The 19,128-nt window shown below is 46.3% G+C and overlaps 1 protein-coding gene across 5 annotated transcripts in view; it reads right to left on the minus strand.

Moving 5' to 3' along the window:
• Positions 1-377: 377 nt before the first annotated feature.
• Positions 378-19,128, minus strand: part of ppp1r12a (protein phosphatase 1, regulatory subunit 12A) — a 30,061-nt gene continuing 11,310 nt past the window's right edge. The window contains exons 2-27 of one of the 5 annotated variants that reach the window (XM_061667645.1): positions 18,444-18,574; positions 17,102-17,220; positions 15,101-15,260; positions 14,202-14,346; positions 14,060-14,134; positions 13,901-13,992; positions 13,661-13,827; positions 13,047-13,168; positions 10,732-10,962; positions 10,571-10,662; positions 10,111-10,224; positions 9,389-9,541; positions 8,907-9,113; positions 8,608-8,760; positions 7,948-8,038; positions 7,706-7,870; positions 7,444-7,618; positions 6,665-6,786; positions 6,513-6,578; positions 6,141-6,157; positions 5,947-6,067; positions 5,773-5,877; positions 5,659-5,706; positions 4,723-4,756; positions 4,276-4,326; positions 1,819-1,908 (exon numbers count right to left, since the gene is read on the minus strand). In XM_061667645.1, the coding sequence (XP_061523629.1) occupies positions 4,295-4,326; positions 4,723-4,756; positions 5,659-5,706; positions 5,773-5,877; positions 5,947-6,067; positions 6,141-6,157; positions 6,513-6,578; positions 6,665-6,786; positions 7,444-7,618; positions 7,706-7,870; positions 7,948-8,038; positions 8,608-8,760; positions 8,907-9,113; positions 9,389-9,541; positions 10,111-10,224; positions 10,571-10,662; positions 10,732-10,962; positions 13,047-13,168; positions 13,661-13,827; positions 13,901-13,992; positions 14,060-14,134; positions 14,202-14,346; positions 15,101-15,260; positions 17,102-17,220; positions 18,444-18,574 (2,937 nt within the window). In that variant the 3' untranslated portion in view covers positions 1,819-1,908; positions 4,276-4,294. Of the gene's footprint in view, positions 1,909-2,139; positions 3,566-4,275; positions 4,327-4,722; positions 4,757-5,658; positions 5,707-5,772; positions 5,878-5,946; positions 6,068-6,140; positions 6,158-6,512; positions 6,579-6,664; positions 6,787-7,443; positions 7,619-7,705; positions 7,871-7,947; positions 8,039-8,607; positions 8,761-8,906; positions 9,114-9,388; positions 9,542-10,110; positions 10,225-10,570; positions 10,663-10,731; positions 10,963-13,046; positions 13,169-13,660; positions 13,828-13,900; positions 13,993-14,059; positions 14,135-14,201; positions 14,347-15,100; positions 15,261-17,101; positions 17,221-18,443; positions 18,575-19,128 lie in introns of those variants that run through there. The other 4 variants (XM_061667646.1, XM_061667644.1, XM_061667643.1 and 1 more) reach the window with 4 other exon arrangements.

The following is a 19,128-nucleotide window of genomic DNA, read 5'->3' on the forward strand; positions in this document are numbered from 1 at the left end:
TCGGATTGGTCAAAGTTGAGCACATCTACCCCAAATTTTGCGTTAAATCACCAATTACGTCACATTGGCGAACATAAATCAGCTAATTAATCGTGAAAAAATAAGAATCAATTGTCATCTGGTGAAATGTCTCCATCTGTTGGCGTAATTGTGTACTGCATGGGTAAGTAATAGAGGGCCTATGTATCAAAATAAAGCATCTTAAAAAATGTGAAAAATCTCATGCACGCTGAGTATTTTCTAAATATTCTTTTACATTTAATAGAAGAAAAAACAAATTGTAATGGAGTTATGCTGTTCATATTTTAATGTTGCTTGGAAACAGGTCTTTTTAAAGTATATTTTAACGTGTTCGGTAAAAATGAGTGAGACGTGTGAACTTTACAATGTACAAGTTTATTTTTAATGAACTCTTCAGTGGTTGGTAGTCACAGCACAGCTTGTATGTATTAAGCCACACACCTATTTTATGAGAAAGAAAAATAAAATAAAAATAAAACTTAACCAGATGGTCATTATCCTCATCATCAGTCTATTTGGATGGACTTCCTTTTTTCTTCTTCTTCTTTTTGACTAAAATAAGCTTAATAATAAAAAGGCCACTGAAATGCGTAAAAGTTGGCGTGGAATATTTCAACGGCGTGTTTTGGACTCGCGGCGTCGACAGTGCACGTAGACTTTTCATAAAATGGAGGCTAAGATTCGTTGGCTATAGTACTACAGCTTTTATATATAAAAAAAAATAAAATAAAATAAAAAAAGAACAGAACAGCACTCATCCAAGTTAGTGAACACAAAGAAAGTGAAATGCAGTCAAGCAGTTTCTCTCTCTCTTTCTTTCTTTGAAGGGGGAGGGGGAAAAACCAATAGAAACTGTCAGCCGTCCCGCTTTGAAACCTGAAACACGTTTTGACTCTAATAAAAAAAAAAAAATTAATAAAAAGACACCTGCTTGTCCTGTGTGGAATTGTATACTTTTAATAGTAACAGACTCAGCATGTGCTGCTCAAACAAAAACATACAGCCTTATGTATATACACACACACACATATACATATATATATATATATATATATATATATATATATATATATATACACACACATGTGTGTGTCTGTGTTTACACAGCTTCAATCAGTACCTGCTAAAACAAGGTGACAAATAGAGTATAAACCAACTAACACTACATGCCAAAAACAAACAAAAAAAACAGGGGGAGAAAGTGAGAGAAGAGTGACACATCCGACAAACCAAGTGGTGTCATAAAGCATAAAAAAAATAACAAAAATAATAATGCATATTGCACATTCAGTGAAAGCTTAAATTCCACCTGATCCGCCTCGTTTTTTTTTTTTTCTTTTCTGTTTCTTTTCCCTCTCGGAAGTCAAACGAACAGGGAGGGGGTGTTATTGTGTGTGCATGTGTGCGAGTGAGTGAGTGCATGTGTGAGGATTTATTTAAAAAAAAAAAAAAAAAAAAAAAAAAGAAGTGGCACTTCTCAGGAGGAAGGGAGAAAGGGGCACAGCACACTTACAACAGGAGGAAATAAAAGGCGGCGTGGCACAAGTAAAATCAGGTGTTGTTGTTGTAATAATAATATTAATAATAATAATAATCATAATTGTTCCTCACGAGCAGTCTTCTTTATGTACAACTAAGGCTTACTGGTTAAATAGACGTCGGGTTTGTAAACGGAGGGGATGGGAAAAAAACAAAAAAGGAGTCTCTGATGTCTCTTGCGATGCAATTCCATTAGTCACTGGCAGAGGGGGCTAGATAGACAGGCGGGTGGGTGGTGGGTGGTGGTCTCGAAGGTCTGCTCTACTTGGAAAGCTTGCTAATGACTCGGATGAGCGCGCCGTTCTCGTCCTTTAGCCTCTGGTTGTCCGCTTTCAAGTCGGGGAGCGTCTGCGTGGGAACCACAACGAAAGAGGCGCTTAGACACGTTGGAACCACAGGGCGGCGCCAAAACTGACGCTCACAGGAAAGTAAAAAAACAAAACAAAAAAAAACATTAAGAATAACGAAACAGCCATGCATGCACACAAGATCCGACCCACACCGCAACTCGGACCCAACTCAAGATGGACGACGCGGCAATTGTGAAACACTGCAAAGAAAAAAAAAAAAAAGAAAAAGAAAAGAAAAGAAAAAAAATGGCCGACACCATCACTCTGCACTGCACTGGATCACGTGACACTACATGGACAAAAGTATCGGGACACGTCACGCCATCCAATCAACTCGACCGGGACGTGATCGGTCAATTTGGACCACGGTATCCCTCTCCTCCAACAGGGACTGTAGCCAAGGAACTCAGAACTTTTGGAAGACCTTAACCGGAACTAAATTTGGTTCCAAAAGTTCCTGGGGCTTCTTTGAGACCCAATAAAGTACCCCAGAATTCAATTCAGATAATTGTTTTCATGTTCCAAAGAAATACAAGTCGGTCTTTTATAAGTAACTCGTTCTGGTGTCAAGTTCCTGTCAAAATGTGCAGCGGTTCGTGGAACTGAAAGGTTCCTGTGATCCCATTTGCAGCATTTGGTGTGCACCGAGAAGCCAGTCAATCAGATAAACGTCATCCGAAAGGTTCCCGGACCCTACACGACTTCCCGGAGCGGGTGGTCCAATACTTTCGTCAATCGAGTGCCGTATTTGATCGGTTTGATGTTTGCAGTGGCACTTTTGGTCAAATCCGCCTGAACTGCAGATGAACACACAAACGGGCAAAATATGGGATTTGTCGTTTGAAAAAGGAGCTTGACGGGGGTCATGCAAGCCAAAGACGGTCAACTACAAACCAGCGAGGCCCGCTTTCCTTTGCGCGCTCGTCGGGCCGCGCACGCCAAAGGAAAGCGTCCAAACGAGGGCGGGGGCGTTGCGTTAACACAAACATTTCACAACAATGACGTTATTCAAAACGGATTTCTGCCTCCCCCCACTTTCTGGGATTTGTTTTATTTCTCCAGATGAAATAATAATTCATTCATTCATTCATTTGCAAGAACTTCCATAGAAAGAAATGGTTTTTTTTGTTTTCTATAAATAGTTTCCAGATAAGGAAAGCAAGGGCTTCCCTCTTGGAAAAACGGCCCCATCGGCCAAAAGTATAAAAATGATCCGGAATTACAAATTTCCTGGTTTGTGTCGTTTAGGACTGCAGCCATCTAACATTTTTAGAATTGAGTTGTAGCAATAAAATGTTTGTTTATTTTGTTTTATTTTGTATTTTTTTAAATCCGTACAACTAAACTCAAAATCAATCGCCCCGCCCTCGTTCCAAGCAAAAGACCCCCTCCTCAAGAAAAACAACTGCAGGGAGGTGAAAACCAGTCGGGCACCTGTGGGCGGGGCGTGAGCAGAGGGATGATTGGGGGGAGGGGGGCACGGGGGAGGAGGGGGGAGGAGGAAGTGTCGCCGGCTTTTAGAGGTCGACGGCGGGCGGCTGGCTGCGGGCGGCCCGCGAGAGCTTCGCCACCACGCGGGCCAGCGCCCGGTTCTCGGCCTGCAGCCGCTCCTTAACCTGACGCAGAGCCTGAACCTGCTTTACCTGCGGGAGGTTCTGCAGGGGGGAGCCACACAGAGCAGCCGCACAAAAAAACAACAACAAGAAATGTGTTGGAGAAGAGAGGAGGGAGCGACACATGAATAGAAGAAGGAAGCGACAGGAGGAGACAAGCAGACAGAAGAGGCAGATTGTTAGAAAATGGAGGACAGATTTTGGACCCGTGTGGACTCACTTCAACAACACCAGATTTGACATGATCATATTTTTCCTTCGAGGAAGTCGAGGAGAAATTCGAAATGTGTTTGACAAAGATAGCGCTCTACGTGGCCCCCCGGTGGCTGGTGACAGAACCACGTCCGGGACCGAGTCCCGTTTCCACCTTGAAGGTGCCGCAGCACTTTTGGCAACCTTCCGTGGGCGGAGCTAGGCACAGTGCACTGTGTCGATTAGCTGGACTGACAATGGCCACTTCGAGTCGAAAGCTGAAACTCAAATTTACTACTATTTTTTTATTCAATTATTCAAGAGATAAATGAATACAATGAAACATGTATTTCGGCAAATTTAACATTTTTTTTTAGTTTAATCATTTACAATGAATCAATAAGTCATTTTATGAAACGAATTTCATCAAAAATAAATCAATTCATTTTAAGGAACCAATTTTAGGGGAAACAAATTCTCTGCGGGCCAGATTATATTAGCGCTAGCTGCTGTCGTTAGCATGCAATGTGCAAGTGCAAAGTGTGAGCGCGTGTTTATACCTTGAGTTCCTCCTCCATCTCAGAAATTTTCCTTTCGAGAGCTCGTCTTTCCTGTTGAGTGGACGACAAAAACGAGAAAAATGTGTTTTTTTTTTTTTTTTTTTGCATTGCGATGGCGGCAAAGCGTGCGGTGCCACATGATGCGCGCGCGCGCACACTAACGCACACGTGAGGCATCTACAAGCGTCAGCCATCAACACACTCTGTGATCCACACGTGGCCGAGCTCATTGTTCCCGTCTGTGAGAATGAGGTCACCTCAGCAACATGAACAAAACACATGCACGCGCGCATATACTGGATATGGATATATATCTACAGAAGACATCTGGACAAGTGGGGAGCACACGCGGGCTCGGTGGCTTGAGAAGAAGAAAGGAGGCGGTGGCGTGCGGCTACGAGCGACTGCAGCAAAAGGTCAAGTCGGCTTCAATTCATGAATTCATACCAGCGCCCAGATGATACTGAGGCCTGCTCGTTACCTTGAGATATATTCAAAAAATAAGGTGTCAAATAGTGAGATTATGTCATCGGACCTTTGAATCCGATTCTTCCTTTTTGGTAAAGTTTTCATTTCAAACTTGTTGTCAATCAAACTATTCAGAGACTAAGGGAGACCGACTTCCTCCTCCTCTTTTTGAATCAGAAGCATCTTTATTCTGATTCAAAAAGAGGAGGAGGAACATTTCAACTCCGCTGAATGATTCTTGCTCTGTCATACATTTGTTTCGTTTTTTTCTGTTTGTGTTTGAATAAAGCAGTCAAAAATTGATCTCGTTTGCATTTTTTTGTTTGGAAAATTGTTATTTTATTAAACCACTGTGACTGTTAAACCATAACATGAGTCCAACTTTTCCTACTCTGTTTATTGAATTTAAGTTGATGTGTGTATTTGATTGATAGTTTGGTGTATGAAATAACATTTTATATTGGAAGTTAACAAGTACAAATTTGTGATCTCATCAATATAACTTGGTGTATATACCGTATCACATTAAAATGTGTTTAAAGTTTAAAAATAAAGAAATACAATTCAGCAAGTAAACATCTGAAATATAATAAATTGTGTAAATACTGTATGACATTAAAATACACAAACTGAAAAATAACGAACCAAGTCCCATAAATATAATATTGCTTTTCATTTAATATTTAATTTCCCTCAGCGTGAATAACTACTGCCTACTAGACCTTTCATCTTATTTCTCTTTTAAATAGTAAAGCTAAATTTATCTAGCTAACAGCTATTTTGAGCCTTTATACATTTAAGATGCAATTGAATACGCTGAGGGTATTATCTATATTCAACGTTGCATGGAATATGGTGATTAATAGTTTGTGAATTGAATTAGTGTGTTTCAGCGGCGACGGCTCGTCCAATTACCCTTTTCTCCATCTCAAGCTGCGACCTGTCGGCGTAGCGTTCCTGCCTCTGCAAACACACAAACGGGAGGGATGAGGTCAGCCACGGCGAAGGATTTTCACGAGGAGGAAGTACCTGCGTGGCCTTCTCCAGTTGCAGCTTCAAGTCGGCCAGCTCCAGGTCCGTGTCGCGTAACTGCGCCTTCAGCTTCTCGTTCTCAGCTAAGATCTGCTCGTAGAGCTGAGAGGCAAAATAGAACGAGAAGCCATCCGTAACACAAACGCGCACGCCGGACGGGATTTAGTCTACCTTCTTGTAGTCGGTGGTGTCGTCTCTGTCCAGCCGGCTGGAGTAAGTCCTCCGACTCTCGCCGTAGCCGAGCAGCGAGTCGTTGCGGTCCAGGGAGGACGCCGCGCTGCCTCCGTCGTTCCTGCAACGCGGGCGGACGTTAAAAGGCGGGCGAGGCTCGCTCGCGTCAACGGGACGAGAGGCGCTAAACTCACCTGGACAACCGGTCCACCTGCGAGGAAAGACGAGAAAGCGCATGTTACACAATAGGAAGATCGCTCGTCGTTTTCCAAAAATGGAACACTGAAGTTGGCGCCCGTGGATCCTTCAGTGTTCCATGTGTGTTTTTGCCAATTATTTGTAACCAGACTTCCTTTCCTTTCCTTTCAGTGCCCACTTGCTCTTAAAAAAAAAACAATTGCCTTTGACAATGACAGGAAGTGTCTGTGTGGGGTCAATCTCAAGTCAAAGGCTGAGGGCGAATATCCAAAAAGCCAGGGTCCTGACATTCACCCCCCCCCCTCCCCCCCCAAAAAAAAGGTCTCGCTGGATGTCAAATGTCCCGTGGGCCATTTTGTGTCAGTTACCTGCACCTCTCCCTTGATGCTGCCCTCCTCCGAGTCGGACTGTCGGTCAGGGTCGTTGTCATCCCCCTGCCGTGACGATGATGACAGCACACGTAAGGACCCTAAGGAACTCGCTACATCACAGATTCAAGGGCAGCGTGTTGGTGCCTTACATCTTGGGTCCAAAAAGAGACGCCGGTGGATCGTCGCTTCTCGCGGGGCCGCCTGCGATCCCGGATGGAGCGAGGCTGAGACTTGTCGTCGCCCTCCTTCTCCTCCTCCTTTTTGTCCATTTCTGAAGCCAAAATGAACATGGACGTTTCCTTAAAGCGCATCTTCTGTCATTTGCAGTGAAAATACACAATTGACAATTAGCGTGTTTTAAAACGTTCAACTTGAAAGTGTGTGAGAAAGCCATAAAGCTAGCGAGAAACTAATGAAACGGTTCCTTTACATTGCAGATTTTCACAGGTTATTGCGGGTGGGGGGTCTGGACGATATCCCCGTGATAAACTGCGCTGTTAAAACCCATAAAAAGGGCTCATGATAAACGACAGATTTCCGCAGTATAGCAAAGGTTTCCGCAACACGCATATAGAAACAGTCCACACAAAACGTCTGCGATTCAGCAGAATGACGACGCGCGATATAGCGGGGAAACCCTGTTGTGACATTCTGAGCTTTGGCATCACTGGTAAACAAAAAAAAGTCAATCAGGACTTTGAGAGGGAAGGAGGCGGCTTTGTCACAGCAAGGCTTTGTCAAGGCAGAGAGCGTTTTCCTTCTATTATTCTCCCGAGAGGCGTCACGGCTTTACCGCGACGCTATTTCCCGTCAGCTCTGACAAAAACACGTCGCCGAGTCACGGTTCCGCACCGACCCCAAGAGGATTACGTCGAGGTACGCCGACACCCGAAGGAGTCGCTATCGGCGTCGCGAGAGGTGCGCGGACCTTTCTCGGTGTCCCTGGAGGAGCGGCTGTAGGAGGAGGCGATGCCCGTCAGGCTGTTGGGCCTGTTGAGGCAGCCGGAGCTGGAGGTCAACGCGGTGCTGGAGTAAGACGGGGCCGAGGCGGTGCTGAGCGTGGGAATGGAGGACGACGAGGTGGTGGAGGAGATGCGGTAGCGCTGATGGGAAGGAACCAGAGGAAGGCCGGGCCGGTTAAGTGCTGGAAAGTGACGCAAGGATAATAGGAAGGCGCGTGGAGAACGTACGTCTTCAAAGCTGCGATACTTTGGTCGGTAGTCGTCCTCCTTGGATTCGTACTCCTTCTTCTCCTCCTGCTTCTCCTTGTCCTGCTTCTCCTCCTCGCGGCTCTTTGGGGTGCGACTCCTGCCGATGGTCTTCTCGGCCTCTTGCAGGTCGGTCAGAGTGACGCCCTGCGAGGAAAAATAACTCGTTTTCCGCTTGCTTTTTTTCTGATGTTTTTGCTCAGGCGAGGCTTCAATTAGCACACCTGCGTGGACCTCCTCGACTGGCGGGCCTGTCTGGAGCGAGCTTTCCTCTGGGACTCGGACTCCTCGTCCCGCACGGGTGTCAGGTATGACCTAAAAATAAAAAAAATAAATGAGTGGGAAAAAAAAAAAGAAAAACAAGATGATGCAAAAACATTTTCCATGAAGTCATTTTGGCAGCTTTGAGGGAAGCGAACGTGAGGAGGCCCTCCCGCCATTTAAGGATAGGTGGAGCGAGCCTCAGGTGCCTCATTCCATTGATGCACTTTGCAAAGTTTTGTTGAAAAACGCTCCTATCGTGCATTTCGGTGCTCTTTCCACACGCCTTAAGATGGCACAGAGGGAGTCGGCACCACTTAACAGACGGCCAACTTGACAGCAAACAGCAAGCAGCGTGATGCAAGTAGGGCTATCGAATATTTGTCCAATCGATTAACAGAGTAATCGGAGTGCGTCTGTGTGTCACTGGGTCCGAAACCTTTGACAAGGGCTCATTAATGTTCGAAAAGGAGTGTGAAATGATAATTTAAGTGTTTTGGAATCAAAGTTGAGGATAGATTTAGGGTTTCAACTATCAACATAGGCAATTGTATACATTTTCACTGGTCTACACGGGTTGTGTGTATTATTTCTCGTCTCATTTCTGACCAGATTTTCCTTACCTGCGTCGTTCGGGGCCCGTGCCCGTGGTGGCGGTGTTAATGCCGGACGTGCCGATGGCGGTGGTGGTAGAGCCAGTGTTTATGGTGGGGATGACCGCGGCCGACTCCCGCTCCTTGTCCTTTTCCCTCTCTGCACTCTCCTCTGACCAGTACCTGTTGGCAGGGCGCCCGTTAGACCACAAGCTTTATTGAGCAAAGGCACACATTTGAGCGAGATGACCAAATATCTGTAGTAAGCAAACAACCGGCTGCGGTGCAGATATGTAAACTTTAGGAAAACCAGCTGACGTCCGCCTTACCTGCTGGTGAGACCGGCGGAGCCAGCGCGGGTGGAGGCGGAGCCCAGGCCGCGGTGCCCGGTGGGCGAGGTAACCGACGATGAGGTGGTGGTGGCGGTTGTTGTTGAGGTGGTGGAGGACCAGGAGGACAAGGTGGAGGCGGCGGAGGCGGGGGTGGCGGCGGTCGTCGAGGAGCTCAAGACGTCGTATCGTCTGCCGAAAGAGCCGCTACGGGGTGGAAAAATGCAGAAAGTGATGGACAAACCAAAACTTGCTTGTTGTCAGTGGCTGTAAAGGAGAAAATTGAATTGGTCGCAGGAAGTAACAAAGTACAAATACTTCCATACTACGCTTAAGTACATTATTCAGCACAAACTGGGTAGCTCTTTTTATTTGTATTCAGGTGTGAAAAACAACAATAAGCAAAAGGCTGCTGTTAATAGCAGACGTCTCAGAGCATACAAACAGGAAGTGGCCCGACAGCAGCGGGCATATGGGTGTACCTGCGGTAAATGCTGTATGACTGGTAGTGGGAGGCGGGCGGCTGCCAGGGTTTAGTGTGACAGGTGTTAGGGTCCAAGCTGGAGGTGGACGAAGACTTTGCCGGCACGTCCCGCGTGCTGCCGCTCCGCCCTAGCGCTAGCGTGTGGGACGTGCTGGCGGGCGGTTGGCAGGCGGGTGGAAGAAGCATTTTAGCAGTGGTGACGCGCGCACACACATATACATCAATATATATATACACACACACACACACACACAATATATAGAACAGACAAACACATATATGGGTGACACACTCTTGTTGCATTCATGTCACATATAAAGTTCCCTCAAAAGTGCACACAAAAATCCTTTGTGCTGAAGAGGCTGCGTTTGGATTCATTCACTCATTCCCTACGCCTTATATCATTACACATTCAAAATCACAGATACTACAGTAGAACATAACTTTTACTTAATTGAGTATCGAAAAGGGTTCCTGTATTTGAGTGTAATATGTGATTTCATCAAAATAAAAAATAAAATGCCTTTGAGCCAGCGCTCGATTTGACCCATGAAAACCCCCGACGTGACGCGAATGCAACATACGTCGTGCGGCTGACTTTGTGAAAGCAATTTTCACGGAAGCATGACAACATGATGACCTCAGCAAAATGTGCACGAGAGAACAAGAAGCATCTCCCGCTTTATAAGTCTCGGGATGCCAGTGGCGGTGGCGGCTAACCTCCGCTGGTAGCTGGAGGTTCTGTTTGTGGAGGTGGTTCCTTCGCTGTTCTTCAGGTCATCGTCCCAGCGCCGCCGGGTGTAGGAGCCGCTACGGATCAGCGCGGCAGAGTCCCTGCCAAGGCACACGCCGCGCTTACGTTCTTACCGGCAGTGGCAATTCAAGCTTGAGTAAATAATAGAGTAAAATAAACACGTTTATCTTGAACATGCATTTCATTTACTTTGTTAAGCTTAATTCATCCTAATTACATGAAAGATGAATGTCATTTTAAAATATGGGCGGTGCTGGGAGCAAACCAGTATCGCTGTCGTCCTCATGGGACTATTACTGCTGTTGTGCCCATTGTTCTCTCTGCCCACCTGGCTGCTCAACGCACCATCCTCTTTTCCCTCTGCCCTGCTTTTGGTTTTTTGCTTCATCTATGAATGACTTGACCCTTTTCGCTACGGTTTCTCACCTGTTTTCCTTCTCGTCGATGTCCGATGTACTGGCCAGTCTCCTGGGAATGGTTGGTGCCACGTAGGCGAGCCGAGTTCCCTTGTCCTTCTCCTGGAGAACGTTTGATCATTTAATTCAGCGAATGCTCAAACTTTAGGGGTGCTCCCTACGAGTGCAGACCTTCTCTTTGTCTTTGTTGTCCAGCGAGGAGGAGAGGCGCGGGCTGGAGGCCGAGCGCATCACTCCCGTGGTGGTGTCCTTCTCCCGTTGCGCCTCTTTGGTGGCCGTGATCTCCGCCAGCGCCCCGTAGCTGCCCGTCTTCCGCAGGCCCAGGCGCCACGACGCCGGCGACTCGTCCTTGCGCTCCTCCTCCACTTTGGCCGAGACCTTGGCGGCGGGTTGGGTGGCGACCTGGGAAGCGGGATGGAATGTTTAGTCTGAAGCCTTTTGGTTTTTTTTGTGGTAAATTTACTCAAATAAGTCATTCGGGTTAAGAATTGGGTTCTTGGGACATGCCAGTTAAGAGGATCACATCTATCCAGACAAATTGTACTTCTCATTTCATGGCAGAGGTGGGAGTAAGTTACATACCGCCGCTGTCGGGTGGAATCCTCGCATCTCCAAAATCCATACTTTTCAAGAAATCAAACAAACGCAACCGACTGTGGATACCTCTTCTTCCTAAATTATTTTTCAAACGTCTATCAACCATGATTGATGAAATAAATAAAACGATGAGCTGACCGAGAAGTGTAATGGGCAAAAATTAGTCTGTACGCAAGCTTAGCTTCATGGCTATCCATTTTTAACAAAACAGGCTTGCTCAAATGTATCTAACCTGTTGTCTCAAAAAAACATCCAGACTTTCAATCTTGAGGCGACATAGTGCCACCCGGCTCCCACAGAGTGAGGGAAGAGGCGGAGTTTTACAACACTTCTCAGAGAGTTGAAGTGTCCAAGAGAGTTCATTCTTCTCAAGCTATTTTCAGCACTTTAAATTGGTAGTAAGTAAGTGTAAAAACAACAGACAACGTAGTACTAATTTGTAACCAAAAACATGCAAATCGACCATATTTGGACATACTAGGTTTCTGCCCGACAGCGACGCTGTGCAAATCTTGAGTCTCAAGTCTTAAACTTTAAGATTCAAACAAGACCCAAGTCACTGCGGCAAAAATCAAGTCAAGTCAAGTGGAGTCCAGACTGGATTTTCAAGCAAGCAAGGAGACTATTCATTTCATGGTCCCAACCCAGTCTACTTTGTCTTCTCAATCAAACACAAACTGACAAAGATGAGTTCATGTTGGACCAGCTACCGTTCGAGTCAAAGTCAAGTCGAGGCTTTCAGTTTTAGCCGAGCGAGCCCTAAAATTGCCGACTCGGAGTCTCCCACCTCTGCTTCATGGCAATTCTATCAAACCAACATTGTGATTGCGCTCACAAATATTCCCAACCAGCAAGACGGAAGCCACAACAACACAAAGTGACAGCACAATTACGCATACATTGATTTCAGAAAAAGTGAAAATCTAAGTGGGTCTGATGAGTGAGTGTCAGTGTAACCCAGATCAGCCGGGATGGTTAGAAGGGGAAGTAGGGCGTGTTTAGTAGAGGTGCATTTGAGAAATGAAAACTCCGGTGCACACCACCAAACTGGCCTCACCGTGGCTTTTTTGGGCACTAGAGAAATGCCAGTTTTGCGCAAGCCTTGACGCCACAATGCGGGACAGCCGGGCTCGGCCACGGGCATGAGGGGGGCAACATAATCAAACTAAAGCCAACCAAAGGCACAGAGCCAGTAGGCGCGGACAGAAAGAAAGAGAAAAACAAATGGGGAGAGAGAGCAAGGAGGAGGTTAAGAGGGTAAGACTGAAGCAGCGGCAAAAGAAACACTTTGTATCAAGGACAGACTTTTTGTTTGAGGTCTATTAACGCCACACAAACATTATTGCCAAGTGCCAAACTCTGGAAACATTGTGTCATTGGGACATTTTCATCCATCGAAGATGAATGTGTGGGTTACTACGCTTCAAAGGAGGATTTCAAAAAAAAAAAAAAAGATTTGCATGAAAAAGAAGCAGAGAATAAGAAACGGCACCCGACAAGTGTGAATCATCTCAAATACAATAAAAGCAGCCTTTGCAATAATGGAGGAGGAAGCATCCAATTGCCAGACCACTGCAGGTACACCAACACATTGGTTAGCAAACCTTCAGTTCCAAATAGCACATGGAAGGGTAGTACTGTTGGAAAAAAAAATACTCCCACACATCTGTCTTTCAAATTCATTCAAGACCACGTGGCGAGCTCGAGTCCACCCCAATAAAACATCATCAGAACTTGTTAGAACTGAGAAAGGAATAATCATCGCTGTATGTGTTATATTTTGCCAGCAGAGGGCAGCAGCTGCAAACGGGGGCCAATGGATGCCACGCACGCCCTGGCACTTCCGAGCACGCTCCACTTGTTAGCCTGCAGATGTTAACATCCTGTACCTTCTTAGTGGGCGACGAGGGGCCGGTCAGCTGGTTGGTAGGACTGGCGGGAGAGGACCCGGCGATGCCGGCCCGGGCGGGCGTCGTGCTGTTGCCCACGGACGCCGAGGGTTTGCTCTTATCTACAAAGAAGAACTTGCGGTTAGCCAGCTTATGACAAGCGTAAATCAGTGCTCAAAGTAGGGCTGGGCAATTGAATTTCATCAAAATATGATTTGCATCCATTTTTCCCCTTTGCTTCGAGAAAGCAACATTTCAGATTGTTTCCCCCACCATCTGATTTCCGATTTGAAATGGATTTTCCTCAAAGCCACTAAATAAAAAAACTAAACAAAACAAAAAAAACGTGACGAAAAAAATCAATCAATCAATCTCCAAACCCTATAATGACATTAAAAGGTTTTGCTTTTCCCCTCCTGCGATTTGCTTTATTCCACCAATTCCCCCCCCCCCACATTAACTTCTCGCCATTTGTAACGGGTTTGCCATCCTTCTTTCACAGATGAAATCCCTTTCAATTAACCTCAGTGACCTCTCCTCACGGCTCGCTGGATCTTCGGCCGACGGACGGTAACCTCGAACCGGCCCGAGCTCAAAGATGAACGGAAACGTACCCGCTTCGTTCTCCGACTCCGAATCTTCCTCCTCCTCCTCCTCGCTGGAACAGCTGGACTCGTCCTTTTTGCCCTCCTCTTCCTCCTCCTCCTCGTCCACCTTCTCGGGCTCCAGGGTCTCGATCCGCGGGGCGCTCTTCTCTGGCTCCAGCAGTAGCATTTCTTTGCTGCGGCGCAGGCGTTTTAGCGCCGTTAGAGCCACATCCTGACAAATAAGTGGCATCGCCTCACTTTGATTACCTCTTGAGTGGTTTCAGTGATTGGTTGTTGTCCCCCGTGGTGGTGGTTTCAATCAGTGGGGACTTCTTGTCTTCCTTCTTCTCACTTATCAGCTGCAATAACGACTGAAAATGAGACTTAACATTTCACCAGATTAGCAGCATTTTGAGTAACTCGTACCAGATTTTGTTTCTTTTGCAGCTCTTCCAAGTATCCCAGAACGTCTTCGTCCGAGACGTCAAAAGGCGTCTGGCCCTGGTGGAAAGTCACAAGTTGACAAAATGTAAATGAAGAACGTGGTGTGAATGTTTGGGCCACAAACCATTTTATTGATGACGTCCATGTCGCAAAGGTTCTCCACCAGTATCCTGCAGGCCTCCTCCTTGCCCCAGTGTGCCGCCGCGTGTAGCGGAGTCCACCCGTCGTAGTCCTTAATATTTACATCATACCCTGCTTGGATTAAAAGCCTGTACAATATAAAAAAAATAATAATAATATATATATATATATATATATATATATATATACAAATAATCATTCATCATTTTTTTGTGTTCGTTGAAATATGATTACAACATGGTTACAAATGTGTTTAAAGCGTGCAGGAGGGGTAGTTAAAGGCTGAAAGAAAAAAAATAAACAAATTCCTTTCTGCGTAAAGCCACGAGCTGTTGAGTTCAGTGAGGCGTAACACGTTAATGCCAAACACGTGATTTGCGATTAATCGGTCATTGCGGAGTGGCAAAATCGATGCGTCGACTGGTCGGTTCAACCACTAATTATTGTGTGTATGAATAGCAATGGGTGGTTACACTTCTGTCATCTAGTGCAAGAGCGATCAATTGTTCTGCCAGTCACTATTTGTCACTGGCATTGATAGAGAAATGAACAAAGATAAATGATTTGTGGTAAATAAAGAATTTCCGCATCATTTAGGGGAAATTGGATCATTTCCCACGGCACACGTGATGATCTCTCGTGCCAAAGTAGTTTGGAATCACTGGTTTTAAGAGCCAAATGCAAGACTAGGCAATGCAATGCAATCCAATTTGTAGCATTGTCTCATTAACTGACCATCGGAGATGGCGGCTATATCTGTGGCAGTGGAGCATCCCGGCCGGCTTCCCGGACCAGATGGACGGACAGCTACGATCCTCCGGCATCGCGCATGCATCGACAGCCCACAGAGAGCCAGCCGGGCGTCGGGGCCCGAGCGCTTACTTTAAAACCTCCACGTAGCCCTTGGCGGCGGCGACGTGGAGCGCCGTTCCTCCGGATTTGGCGTGCCGGATGTCCTGGATCTGGCCGCTGTTGACCCACTGGCGAGCGTCTCGCAGCATGACGCGCTCCTCCTCCTTGCGGGCCGCCTCGATGTCCACGCCTGTGAGGAAGCAACAACAACAAGGTGGACAGGGGAGCCGTAATTTTGTGTCGCTTGTGTTGAACTTCCGGGTGCGTGTTGTGGTTTGCAGCACGTTCCGTCAACGTGACGGTGAGTTAGCGGCCAGTTTAAGTGGGTCAATGTGTCGCCGCGATACACCGCACAGGCCCGCGTTGTCTCTCACGACACCTGGTCCGCTCACTATACTAAATCAGCGGAAAACGCTATCGAATTGTCAGCTGAGTGTTACTACACAAAAACAGCGACTTGAGGAGGAAGCCAAAGGAGGGAGGCCAACCTATTGTCATATCGGGCTCTCTCAAGGAATGCTGAGGGGGGAAAAAAAAGGTATCGCTTATTTGGATCCCAAGATATTCTTCCCTCAGGGTTCAGAACATCAACAAACATCAACAAATAGTCGCTTAAATATAGGGAAGGCCAACAGTTGCCATACACTTTATTTTTATTTGATTCCATTCCCACATTTTTTCCTGGCATCTCTTCCATCCTGACCCCCGTTTTTAGTCTTGGATTCTTCCTTCTTTCCTGCTTTTTTCCTTCTCCTCTCCTACCTTCCTTTCCTCTTTCCTCCCAACTAGAGGCTGCACATGAAACATTCTGATGCTAGCATCCTGCAACAAGTGAAACGTTGCATCGGGGTCCACGCTAATCAGCTCTTCAACACAGTTTTTCGACATCAATACATGAGAATGACGCTGAGGCTACAAAGTGTGCAACAATACAAGACAGGATTGCCGTGGAGGTCGGCAACGGAGCGCTGCGCAGGCCTGGTAGGTTGTCCCTGTGATCTCTTGGGAGGTTGCCTACACAGCGTCTATAAAAAGCAGGGAGCCTAATGGCCTCTAAGTAGGACTGCACAAAGAAGCCAGCCAGCCAGCCAGCAGAGGAATTGGCAGCAGTTCAAAGCTGCTGACTTTTTTTTTTTTTTCTTTTCAAACAAGAAAACAGCACATCGTCCACCTGAGCACCCGGAATGATGAAGCCAAAATTCAGTGGACCAAAAAAGAAGTCGTGTGTCCATGCATGATACACATTATAATATGTATCTCGAAGCAAGAGTTGTCAACAAAATCGCATTACAAAACAGCCTGTCGCGTAACGCCGCCGCTGGTTTCTACTCGCGCACCAGAGACTTTCCCGCCATGGAGTCGTCCGGCATCTCCAAACGAAAGACGGCAGCCGCTGCTCGCTCAGAATACCCACTTGAGCAGATCGCAGCTGACATACGGGGAGCGACGGATGATACACCTTAAAATGAAGACAGACGACGTGGGGACTGACCAATAATACTGATTGATAACAACAAAAATGTAACTGACCACATTTGGACATACTGGGTTTCTGGCCGACAGCGATGATGTGCAAATCGTATGTCTACGGTCCCGAACGAGTCGATTTTGTACTCTCAAAAAAAAAAAAAAAAACATCCAACCTACACCTACTGGAAGTCAAATTGGACAGCAAATTATTTTTCCTTCTCGTGGCGCTTGACGGGTTTGTTCTTGTGCAACAAACTCCTGCACGGATGCCTTTCCACACCGTACAGTCAGAGGCCAAGATTAGAAAAGATGTGACTTTTCAGAGAAGTTGCTATTTTGCAAGCGGGTGGAAAATGCAGGTGACCGACAGTCGATGAGAAGCGAGCAACACATACTCATACGTGCGTGACGGGCCTGGACGGGGCCCCTAATCCATATCTGCTCACCGCTTTTACAAACCAGCGCCATTCAAGTGGCTAACTCTTCACCTTCAAACCGCCTCCTAAAAATGGCCACCTATAAAATAATAGCATTAACATTCCGTCTTCGTTGCGTCCGTACCTTGCCGGTTGATCTCGTTCTGCAGGAGCTCCTCCATGGCCTCCTCCTCGGCGATGTCCAGCGGCGTCTCGCCCTCGCTGTTCACCACGCCCACGCTGGCCCCGTGGCCGATGAGGTACCTGCCGGCCGACACACGACGACACGTTTTCTTACGATGCCTGCGGTCGAGGGAATGAGGGTGGCGAAAAAGAGGTGCGCCCTTTTCGGACTGGCGACACCGTCGGGGCTGCTTGCGTCTATTCACTGGTTATTAGGATGTATAATCACTTTTAAATAGTATACAAAAGGGTAGGTTACTGAATGTACAGTAGAGTTCATACCATGTCAAAAGCCAACACTGAACCTTGTAAATATACACTGCAAAAGTGCCATAAAGATCGTAAATTACAGGGAGGGGCATAGTATACTATTAGTAATATTAAGAGTCCTGTCATATTAAACTGTCAATAAAATAAAAAAATATTAGTAAAGTTGGACAATCTTATTGAATTATATTTTTGTAACTTAGAATTGAATATTCATAAAATTATACATTTAAAAATGAGAATGATATATTTGCACAGACATTCAAACTTCTTTTTACAGGCCACATTTGATTTGTAAAATGGAGAGATGGGCCAGGTCATTTGTAGAGTGAGTGTCAAATAAATAAATAAAAAGTGTAATATTTTGCTTAAAATTAATTTAATTCATGAGGGCAACAAATCCTTGGGAAACCTCATGGATGGGTAAATCAACTCAATTATTTCATGAGATCAAAAAGATAAAAATCAAATAAATACATGTAACTCAAACCTAAAATGGCAACATTAATGCATCAAATAGGACAGAAATCTCAAAGTGAAGGATCTGAATAAAGAACGAAATGGACCCCCGGGCCACACTTTGCCCCTTGACCTCTCGGTTAGCATCTCTACATTGGCTGCTTTGTGGTCCCAAGTTGTCGTTTGCTGGCTAAAACGGGCCGCCTCCTCCTTCTTCTTCCCTCCGTGACACAATGTCTCCATTAGTCACCAGTCTGACCAGCGACTTGACCTTTTGCTTTCACTCGTGGCTCCGCTTCTCGTTTCCACTCTCCAGCGCTTGTGAATAGCAGATTAATTTCTCTCCCTCCGCTTCCAAACAACGTAAGCTAAATGTGCAGCCCGGCCGTACGGCTCCAGTAAATCAGGTCACGAAACGGGAACTGAGCTCTCCCTTTAGCCTGTTTCGATATCCTCCTGATAACGTCGGTCCTCCTCCCTGAAAAGGAGTAAGTGACCTCGATCTCCTCGATGCCGTACGGCTTGCCGCAAAAGAAAAAAAGGGGATGTGTTGCGTTGTTACGGGTACAGCCACTCACTCTGCGATGCCCAGGTACCCGCAGGACGCGGCGGCGTGGAGGGGGATCCAGCCCTCGTTGTCGGGTTGGTTGATGCTGGCCCCGTGCGCCACCAGGAACGTCACCATGTCCGGGTTGTCGTCTATGCACGCCTGGGGGGAGGAATACAGGAAAGAGATGCTTCTTCAGTCACTTTGCAGGACACTACGCCACTTTTTTCCCGACCTTTATTGAGCCAAGGCTCACAAAACGGCGCAATTGTTGTCGTAAATCAGTAACTTTCTGAGCAATTCAGTGAAATTGGACTGGGAATCACTATACTACTGTCCAGCACACCCTGGACTGGTCAGCAACCGATGTGAGGACACATAGACCATGAGCGGACCGGTCACCAGCTGATAATGTACCTCTTTACAGCATCGGTACTCGTAAAAACTCTCCAATACTGGCCGCTCCGATACCACACCGGCGGCCTGTTAGTACCTTTCTGCTAGGAGCCATGTCAGCAAAGTGCTGAGTCATGTTTATTTGGTGGCCCGGAATAACTGATAATTAGGTGTTAATATCCTGCTCCTGTTTTTTATTTTGTCACGTAAAATGCTCATAACGGCTTTTGTGAATTACCGTGATCTGCGTCACCTTATGAAGTGACATTTGGCAGACGGAAACACTTTCCACTCTGAACTAATTTGCAGTTTTTCGTGCA

The sequence above is a fragment of the Phycodurus eques genome, chromosome 22 (genome assembly GCF_024500275.1).
Source record: "Phycodurus eques isolate BA_2022a chromosome 22, UOR_Pequ_1.1, whole genome shotgun sequence".
In the NCBI taxonomy this organism is placed as follows: Eukaryota; Metazoa; Chordata; class Actinopteri; order Syngnathiformes; family Syngnathidae; genus Phycodurus; species Phycodurus eques.